Consider the following 10274-nt stretch of genomic DNA (forward strand, 5'->3'; position numbering starts at 1 on the left):
TATACTGCACAGAGTATGGCCTGTTTGGAGCTTTATGACCAGCATCCTCAGCTTGAAAAGCATGGTTTTGGGGTGAAGAACACCAGAAGCATCAGTCTGTGTCACTGGGGTGTGGAGGGGACCCGTGGGAGGCCCTTGCTGCTGGGACAAAGCATGAAGCCAAACCCACGTAGATCAGGCTGCTACAAATTTGATGTATGGCATAATGATCTAGATAGTTGGGTACTATAAGGGCAGCAATACTCTGACCAGTTGGTAGAAGGGCACTCACACCTCACACTGGGTTTCTAAGCTGCTGTTTCAGGTCTGTGCCCATAGCTTGCTGGAGACTGGACGTCTCAGCTTCCCACTTGCCTGGCAGCTGTGAGGCTTAGCACCCAGCTGTGCCACAGGCAGGAATGGCAGCCATCCCACAGAGCCAGCTTAGCACCGCATGGGGGATTCAGGCCGGGCAGGCTGGCTTTTGTCTTCTGGTTCCTCTTGCTTTTGAATGAAATTCCTCCTCTTTTCTCAGCTGTATTCACAGTCTAATCTCCTTGGCTGATGGAGAGTGGTCTGGTGTATTTTTAAATCTCTATCACCTCATTTGGGGGCTATGGTAAGGGGCACGTTCTTCCAGAAAAACATTTATCTTCTCTTTTACTGCGTGAACCCCAGCAACTGAGTCCTGATTACCTTGTGCTGCTTAGCACATTGCTCTGGATTTAATCTCAGTGATATTACCAAATTTATGGCAGGGAGGTGCATTACCCGCTGAGAGTAAGAGAATCTGCATGCGGTCCCATGGGAGCAGTGATGATGATCAACTTTTGTTTTGCTTTGGCTTCTCTCAGTCCCATTGTGTCTTTTGAAAGCAATGTTCGAGACCACAGGCAAAGGTTTTTTTGTTTTGTTTAGATGCCTCTGGAAAGCTCTGCTCTAGTGCAGGATGCCATTTCCAGTGTTCATAAGCAAGGATGCTAAAAAGGCATGACAGAGCAGGGTCAGATGCTGACCTTCAAGCTATATAGCAGAGAGCTTGCAGCCTCCCAGGTTCAGAATGTTTGCTTCAGGACCTCTGCCATCCATGTGCCCCTGACGAGGCCCTGCTTTACCTGTTGTTGGTGTTGGGGTGTTTGGTGCTTTGGCACTCAGAATTTGAGTCTCAAAGTAGTTTGTTCTGCCCTTTGATTTTCAGATTGGTCGCTTGGTCATCGGGCAGAACGGCATTCTCTCCACCCCAGCAGTGTCCTGCATCATCAGGAAAATCAAAGCCATCGGTGGCATCATTTTGACAGCCAGCCACAATCCTGGGGGGCCCAATGGAGACTTTGGAATTAAATTCAACACGGCCAATGGAGGTAAAGTTGCTTAGTTGATTCTTGTTTGCTTTGTTTCTGCTTGACTTGCCTTGTGTTGGCAACAAAGAACTCAATTTAATTGTTTTAACATCACAGAGGTTCAGTGAGTGGCCTGAGCAGTGGGTTTCCCAGAACATGGAATTAGTGTGGTTAAAGTTGGCAGGGACCTCTAGGTCCATTTGGTCCAACCCCTGCTCCAGCAGTGACTCCCAGAGCAGCTTGCTTGAGAACACATCCAGTGTGATCAATTTGCTCACTGGTATTCTTCTCCCAGTGAGGCATTCCCAGCCCCAGGCCTTCTGGTCTATCTCTGCAGTGTTCTCTCCTCATGCTTTGTTTCTTTAACTTCTCCCCCTTGCCCATTATATCTTGTAGGTCCTGCTCCAGAAGGTATCACGGACAAAATTTTCCAGATTAGCAAAAAAATTGAAGAATATGCAATCTGCCCGGATCTCAAGGTGGACCTGGGTACCATTGGAAAACAGCAGTTTGATTTGGAGAACAAATTTAAACCCTTTACAGGTAACTGACTGCTCTTCCCCTTGGGAAGTTTCCTTTCAGGTGAAACTGGCATGGGCCTCTGTAGGACAAGGACACTTGGTGCTTTGAAGGGCACGTGGTCTGACCTTCCCTTCTCATCTATTGGATGATCCAAGCAAGAATATCTGTCCTGGTCATCATGGATTTATTTATTTAATTTTTTGCCTTCATCTCACCTTGTCTAGATATTTTAATTATATTGTTTCTGTTCACTCGTCCCATTAGTTGCAAAGATGCAAATTTTAAGGCTATCAGGTGCAAAATTCATGCTGACATTGGTGGAGATTGAAAGTCTGTTTTCATATGTATTTTTGTTTCCTCTAATCCCACTCTACACATAACTGGAGTGGAATGGAAACTTCTCAAAGGGTATCTCCAGCTGCGGCTGGAGTCTGTGACTAGCAGAGAACTGGGGAAAATGTTTGCCTTCAGGATTTTGTTGGTCTGTTTGGTCTGTAATCCCATTAGCAGTGGCAGCCCATAACCAAATGTTTCTTAATACAGGAACATTATCATCATCTTTATGAAATGATTCTATGGGATGTTTAAAGGCTCTGTGCTGAGCCCTGGCCCTTTGCACTGAGGATTGTCAGCACAGTGGCTTGTGTACTAAAATTGCTTTTCTGCATAGAGTTCAGATTGTCAGAGTTAGTTTCTCTCTGTTTTTTCTTTTCTTTTTTTTTTTTTTCCAGTGGAAATTGTGGATTCTGTAGAAGCTTATGCAAATATGCTGAGGAACATCTTTGACTTCAATGCGTTAAAGGAACTGCTTTCGGGGAAAAACCACCTCAAGATTCGCATTGATGCAATGCATGGAGGTATGGGTGGGCTTGGCTCTGCTGGTCTGTATGGTGTTGCCTCCTACTTCCCAGAGAAGGGTTTTCCGCACTTTTTTGTTACTGATGTTTGAGAGCAATGAGTTCTGTTATGGTGCTGGATTGCTGTGAATCAGACATGCAGTTTGTCTTCTTGTCATTCTAATACCTCAGTGTAATTGAGGCGTAAGTCCTTCTTTACCCTGTACTTGAATTCCTTCCTTCCCACATTTTCCTATGGCAGTTGTGGGCCCTTACGTGAAGAAGATCCTGTGTGAGGAGCTGGGAGCACCAGCAAACTCTGCTGTGAACTGCACCCCACTGGAGGACTTCGGTGGCCACCATCCTGACCCCAACCTGACCTATGCTGCTGATCTGGTCCAGACTATGAAGTCAGGAGAGTATGACTTTGGAGCTGCCTTTGATGGAGATGGGGTAAATGGGCTGCTCTGTTTTCATCTTTTTACCTCCTGATGGAAAAGGGAGGACGTTGGCTCAGGAGGATGGATGTGAAAGCTTTTTTTCTCCTCTCCATTCTGTAGCTGCACAGGGATGGGAACTACTCAATGCAGTTCACAACTGTTGGCAGTAGTTGACTACTGTGTAAACAATGAAGTCCAAACTGTATTTAAATGGCTTTAAAGGTTATGAAAAATCAGCAGGATGTTGAAATACTGTAGAGGTGTTGCTATTTAACTTTTTCCAAATGCTGTATTTAGAGCAGTACAGTAAAAAATCCGTGTCCATGGGTTTGTAAGCTGTGCCAGCAAAGTAGCACAGTCTCTGCTTTGCAGCCTCTTTGCACAAAGCCAGGACATGAGCTGTTTCTCTTGTCTTTGTCAGGACCGCAACATGATTCTTGGCAAGCATGGCTTCTTTGTGAACCCCTCTGACTCCGTCGCTGTCATCGCTGCCAACATTCTCAGTATCCCTTACTTCCAGCAGACCGGGGTCCGTGGCTTTGCCCGCAGCATGCCCACCAGCGGGGCTCTTGACAGGTAGCACCTACCTCTGTGCACAGTGCCCTGACAAGGCAACAACTGTCTTTTTTCTGTGTCTGACACGTGTCCATAGTGGGGAGCGTGGGCTGCCCCATGGGCAAAGCATCTGGCTGCTGTGGGTTGAGTTCTGGAGTCACTGAAATTTAACGTATTAAATTCAGTTTGAGGGCATGGCAGAGCTGGGTTCTGCTCTTGGCTCTCTTTTGTCTATATGGATATGGTTCACCCCCTCCCCCCCTGCTTTGTGATTTTTAAATTTTAATTTTAAGCTGATAATCTATTTGTGAAATGCTTTGACATCTACAACTGCAAATCAATTTAGAAGAGCTGTATATACATATATATATTTATCTTTAGTTTTGTTCTTCCCAACAATCTCCCAAAAGGTAACACCAGGATAAAACGCAGCATTGCTGTACAAAGAGCAACTCTTAATAATAAAGCAGAGACATGATCTGCTTTTAGTGTTACCCCTCAGGAGATGTGTGGTAACTGGTGGGGCTCCTGCTGCAGTGTTTCACATGGGTGCACTAAGCCCAGCTGTGTGTGACGTAGCCTTCTTGCCTTCTAAGGGTGGCCCACGCGACAAAGATTGCTTTGTATGAGACTCCTACTGGCTGGAAGTTCTTTGGAAACTTGATGGATGCAAACAAACTGTCTCTGTGTGGAGAGGAAAGTTTTGGTACTGGTAAGTGGGTGTTCCTGATCTCACTAATGGAGGCACTATTCCTCTTCGTAGTTCTTTACTGTGCTGGCCTACTTGGGGTTTATTTTTCACGTGAGGTTAATGCTTCTAAAATCATTTAACAAAAAAGCTTGCAAGAATTCCTGGTGAAAGCATACACAGCGCTCAGAGTTCTGTCAGGCAAAAGAATCCCTGGTGAAAGCATACATAGCGCTCAGAGTTCTGTCAGGTAAAAGCTCTTCTTTTTCCAGAAGGCATAAGGAGATATGCAGGAAGTCTAAGGGCCTCTTTACTAGCCCGGTCATTGAGTCTGTGGGGATTAAGTGCAGCGTTAAATGTATTTTTCAACTCTTGGTGGCCAGGAAAACCTTCTAAATGTTTTCATTTCTGGAAAGAAATATGGTTTGGAGCATGCAGTTTTATTAGGGGAGGTTTCAGGTCACTATTAAATCTCCGAGCTTAATAGGGCCCTCATTTTCCTGTTCTAAAAACAAGGTATGATTTATAAAGTTTAAATTAACACTTGCCTTTGAACAGTCGAAGCGAGTTATTGGGTTACTGAGAAACAAAGCGAACATCTTTAGGAATTTACCAGGGGTGCAGTGTGATGCATGGCTGTTATTGGTGCAGGCTCTGCACCGTGCCTGAAACGTGCGGCGTTGTGTGGCTGTTAGGCTGCCACCATTCTGGGGTTTGTCTGGCCTGGGTTGTCCTTAAGATCTTGTTCTTCCATTGTGTGTAGTGCTCAGCTCAGTGGGGCAGCCAGAGGTGCAGGGCTTGGGGGGATCTAGGTGGGGTGGTTGGGGGTCAAAGCTTGCATGTTTCCAGCCCACCGCCTCATATTTTAGCCTGCTTTAAGGTGTTTCATGGAGTAAGAGTGGTTTCAAATACCAGATATGAAGTGCTTTGTGAATCTCTGTCCCAAAATGTTACCACCTGAGTTTTTGGTAGCTGAGGACATGGCACTGCAGACTGGCTGAAAGCTGGTTGCTGTGGGGCTGAAGAAGTCACCGGGGCAAAACTTTTGCTATCAGATGCTATTCTAATAAAAGAACTAGGCCTCAGTCTGGAAGGAAAGGGGAATTTTGGATGACTTTGGTATCTCTGTAAAGATAACTTGAGGGTAATTGTGAGCATAGGAAGATTTTGGAGTTTAGCCCTGAATGATTTCAGCATGCTTTAAGTTTATGTTGCGGCCTTTAGCTGGTGAGAATGGCTCAGCATTTAGAAAATACAAACAGCAGCAGCAAATGATTCATGGAGCTGCTGATAGGAGCTGGGCTCTAACGAGCAACTCTCTGAAATTGCTTCCATCTTCTGTTGCATGTGCAGTGAGCTCATGGTTTCTCTCCAGGCCACGATAGGTAGGTGACTACATTGCCAATAAAAGTGACTGAAACCACTTGCAATGGGGCTGAGAGGGAGGCTTGATGTTTTGGCTGTGCTGCATCACACCTGGGCTGTGCGCTGGGGTCGTTGTTGGGGGAACACTGGGAAAGGGTTGGGGCAGCCTTTGCTGGGCTCCCTGCAATGCAGAGGGCGTTTGTCTGTCTGGCAGAGGCCCTTTAAAGAATGAAATGGGGTGAGGGAGGTTGTTCGATAGCAATTTAATGAGGAGTTGTTTGGAGTCTGACAGTGTGAGTGCTGAATGGGAGCAAGGTGAAGGAGCAGCCAAAGAGACCCAGTAAAAATTGAAACAAACTGCGACCCGGCGGGACCAGGGTCCAGCAGCAATTAGAGTAATGCGACGTGACAGAATTCCTGCTTGCTTTCTGGGGTGTTTTATTCCAGCAATAAGTTGATACATCACATGGGACTCCTGTTTATTTAGCATTCCTCTCCATCACCTCTGCGCAGCTCTCAGCTGTGCAGGGCTGTGAGGATAATTTACCACTGCATCCACAATGTGGGGTTTGTGTCTCGCACCTCGTGGCCCCAGCTGATTTTTTGGGGGGTGAAATGGTGGCTCTGGCCAACTCTCCCCATTGGCAGGTGTGCCCTGGCTCCTTGGGGTTTTGGTAATACTAGCCTGGATGTTTTCCAGAGCCCAAAGGATAAAACCCAGAAGCTGTGCATTGAGCCTAGCACTGAGCTAACCAGTCAGGAAGATGGAGGCTGGGTTGGTGTGCTTTGGCTGCTGTTGGATCCCACATTTAAATCTGGTGTTTGGGGCTGGGATGAATTGATCTCGTTGTGTGAATGAAGTCCTCGTGCTGCTGCCCCTGTGTCTGCTGTGCTCCCCAGCACCCTGCAGTCTTGAAGCTGTTAGGGTTTGGCTTCCTTAGTGAGGGCTGGCATTTCTCTTGGTGCTCAGCCAGTGTCTGGACCATTAGGGTATACTGATTTGGCAGACAGTGTGTGACAGCTGCTCAGAGAGGCTGATGGTAGTTCTTGAGCTGCTCCTTTGCATTTGCCTTTTTATTTATTTATTTCCTTTTTAGTGCACATTCCCCCTCGCTTCCTTGGGAACAGAATGAAGGATCTGTGAGCGATGAGTATGTTTTAAAGGGAACTGAGTGTTTTATTTGGGCTATAGCTGAAAGCAGATGATATCTTGAACTGCTTTAACAACACATGAACATCCAGCTTGTGAAATGCCTTCCATTTGTGGGGCTGTACTACTGCCAGCTTGGTGGAGGAGTGGAGGTGAAGCAAAGCTGTGTGCAGGTTCTGGCCTCGCAGGAGGACAACATAATGTGTCTGTGCTGTGGCTCTCTGCAGGCTCCGACCACATCCGTGAGAAGGATGGGCTCTGGGCAGTCCTGGCCTGGCTGTCCATCCTGGCTGCCCGCAAGCAGAGCGTGGAGGACATCATGAAGGATCACTGGCATAAATATGGCAGGAACTTCTTCACCAGGTGAGGAAGTGCTCCAGACACCTCGTTCTTCCCTCTGCCCTATGGCCAACCAAGGATGAGCCCTCAGGAAGGAGCTCAACGACCTGAGCACCAACAGCACCAACCTTGCTACCACAGCAGTTTCTGCCTTGTTGCACACGCTTTTTCTGTGGTGTTGCAGTGGTTTGAAGGTCCCTGGCTAGTTTGTGCTGCTTCTGTGGGTCCAATAAACCTGTGGGTATTCACCTTAACCTTTCACGATGTCCAGGTTAGAATCTGTTACTATGAATACAATCTATTCAGTATCAAACTCTGTGAAGGTTGTGCAAGTCTTCTTATATCTATCTGACAGGTAGTATGTATGTATGTATTTATTTATTTATTTAATGGAGATCTTTTCTTGCAAGAATTTTTCCTACTTTTAGAACAGTATGCTTCTTTAGTTTACGTCTTACAAATTAATTTGTAATATCTTGAGTGATGGCTTTGCCTCACTGAATGGGCACCCAGCTCCTAGACAGTTATTTACCTGGTTGAATTTCTGTCCAGTTCCAAAATACTCTTACTTTGAACTTTGTCTATACCTATAGACACAGGAGATGAAAAAGGAGAACTGACCTGCACATGAGCAGAAGAGGTCACGTGCAGGTCATGATAGCTCTCTGCTATCTGGAGTGAGAGCATTAGGGTAAAAATCTTTCATTTGGAAGACCTACATGAAATTTCCGTCTCCAATGCTAAATGTAAGAACTTTTTTGCCTTTTTTTTTTTTTTTCCCATACCACAAAGCCAGCATACATCTAAGGCATTTAAAGCTGTGGAAGAAGTGCCAAAATCTAGTATAAAAAGGTAGTCTTCAAGCACCAGAGATATGTCTGCATAGAAAACTAGGTGGAATGGAAGGCAGCTAGCAATCCTGTGCATGCTCTGTCTGGCTGGGCAAATAAAAGCTGTACAGATCACACTGGCAGTCAGAGTACAGAGTCTCAGGTCCTGTGCACATGCTGGAGCTGGTGCTCTTTCTGCTTCTCTTACTTACATTAGCTAGATCAAAGCTGGCACTGGATGTTATCATGTGCTGGGATCACACTTTTGCTTTGCTGTGGGGACACACTGAGATGCTCAGGCAGAACTGTTATCAGGAGCCAGTTGAGATCCTATTAGAGGAATTGGAATAACTGCTTTGCAGCCAGTGTTGTTGGAGTCTGGCCCTTGATCTTTCTCAACTTTAGATGTATCTGAAATAGGTTGCTGTACAGATTTGTACTGCATTCATACACTGCTGCATTATCTTCTTTCTTCTGGTCCTTGTCTCCACTATGAGTAGAAAACAGGGGGCTGATCACAGCATTGTTAAACAAGAACACTGCAGAACAGTGCTGCTAATTACACACCTTCTTAATTTTGTTTTTACTGTCGTAGATACGACTATGAGGAGGTGGATGCAGATGCAGCTGGTAAAATGATGAAGGATTTGGAGACTGTAATGTTTGACCGCTCCTTTGTGGGGAAGCAGTTATCAGCTGGTGACAAAGTCTACACGGTTGAGAAAGCTGATAACTTTGAGTACCACGATCCCGTGGATGGAAGCGTCTCCAGAAACCAGGTGGGCACAGTGCTGCTTGGGGTGGCCATGGCCTCTGAGAGTGCTGAATATTGGGCATCTTTGTTCACTGCATCTGCCCTTTCTCTGAAGTCAAGGAGTGCATTTGACTCTTGGAAATGGTTTTTCTCCCTATCTTGGCCAGTGGGATCTTGGCCTTTGTGAAGGGAATGGCTGCCTTGGAGGGGATGCTAAAAGAGGGAAGGAAGGGTCTGGAGGCTGCTTGGAGCAGGGCCAGGCTGGGTGCCATGGACTGTGCCAGGGTACCCAAGGCTGAGCAGCTCTGCCCCTCTCTCCTCAGGGCTTGCGGCTCATCTTCTCTGATGGCTCTCGCATCATCTTCCGGCTGAGTGGCACCGGCAGCGCTGGAGCGACTGTGCGGCTCTACATTGACAGCTATGAGAAGGATGCTAAGAAGATCCACGAAGACCCACAGGTAGGTGTTAAATCTGAGTTGTGGCATCGCTGGTTCGCAGCCTTACTAAAAAGCATGGATATTTGCTTAGTACTGCTTTGCTTAGAGCCATGCGCTGGGTGTTTTGGAAGCAAGGGCTTTGATATCTTCAATCCCAGTGTAAATAGCTTTTGGAAAAGCTCTGTGTGGAACGAGCATTACTTATTCAGAATCTCTCACAGCTGCTTTTGCAGTCACGCATTAGTTTTCCTGTTTATGTTACATCTGTGGCTGATTCCAGGTGTGGAAGGACACTTTCCAACCTGAACTGACCTTCTGGGCAAAACGTTGCTTCGCTAGGGATAAGACGAGCTCTTTTCTGTGCATCACCTAATACTGAAAGAATCCTCATTTTCTATCCCCCAGCAAATAGAACTTTTTGTGCATGGCTTGCTGTTTTTGACAAAGACATAAAAAATGTGGAAGGTGGACGCGGTGCGCACAGGCTGCGCATGGTGCTCTGCCCCCGGTCCTGAGCCATCTCTCCCCTCTTGCAGGTCATGCTGGCTCCTCTCATTTCTATTGCACTGAAACTCTCACAGCTTCATGAAAGAACCGGCCGCACCGGTCCCACTGTTATAACATAAAGGCTCATCCTGGCACCAAGGGAAAGAAGCCAGCCCGTCGCCTCTTTTATTGTCGGGTCTGTCGCTATAAAAGGAATATTAATTTTATCTGTGTATTTAAGAACACTGCCCGCTACAGATAGACAATAAAAACCAGCTCCTGTCAACACTTTTTGTGCACATTGCTGTGCTGCTTTTCTGCGTCACGCAGCACTGCTGGCACGTTGGTTTGGTGCTCGTTAGCTCAGCCTGTTGGGTTAGCATATGTACTTCTTTTTTCTTTGCTTAAACAAAAGGCTCTAGAAATAACAAAGAACCCAACTCCCTGAATTACTGATGAATGTATTCTCTATCTTGGACACTTTCCTGGAAAAGAAGCGCACTTTACCCTTGTTAATATGTTGTCTTCAAAATTTGATGTCTCTAAATAAGCA

The 10274-nt window shown here is 46.3% G+C and overlaps 1 protein-coding gene across 3 annotated transcripts in view; it reads left to right on the forward strand.

The window, feature by feature from the left end:
* The window catches only part of PGM1 (phosphoglucomutase 1), a 19228-nt gene extending 9221 nt beyond the window's left edge, over positions 1-10007 (forward strand). For all 3 annotated transcript variants that reach the window (XM_031603751.2, XM_031603743.2, XM_031603735.2), the window contains exons 2-11: positions 1178-1340; positions 1716-1862; positions 2573-2698; positions 2940-3130; positions 3539-3693; positions 4269-4384; positions 7103-7238; positions 8640-8823; positions 9122-9256; positions 9772-10007. In XM_031603751.2, coding sequence (XP_031459611.2) covers positions 2608-2698; positions 2940-3130; positions 3539-3693; positions 4269-4384; positions 7103-7238; positions 8640-8823; positions 9122-9256; positions 9772-9861 — 1098 coding nt within the window. In that variant the 5' untranslated portion in view covers positions 1178-1340; positions 1716-1862; positions 2573-2607 and the 3' untranslated portion in view covers positions 9862-10007. The remainder of the gene's footprint in view (positions 1-1177; positions 1341-1715; positions 1863-2572; positions 2699-2939; positions 3131-3538; positions 3694-4268; positions 4385-7102; positions 7239-8639; positions 8824-9121; positions 9257-9771) is intronic.
* Positions 10008-10274: the final 267 nt, after the last annotated feature.

Source organism: Phasianus colchicus, chromosome 9 (genome assembly GCF_987193195.1).
Source record: "Phasianus colchicus chromosome 9, bPhaCol1.hap1.1, whole genome shotgun sequence".
NCBI classification, from domain to species: domain Eukaryota; kingdom Metazoa; phylum Chordata; class Aves; order Galliformes; family Phasianidae; genus Phasianus; species Phasianus colchicus.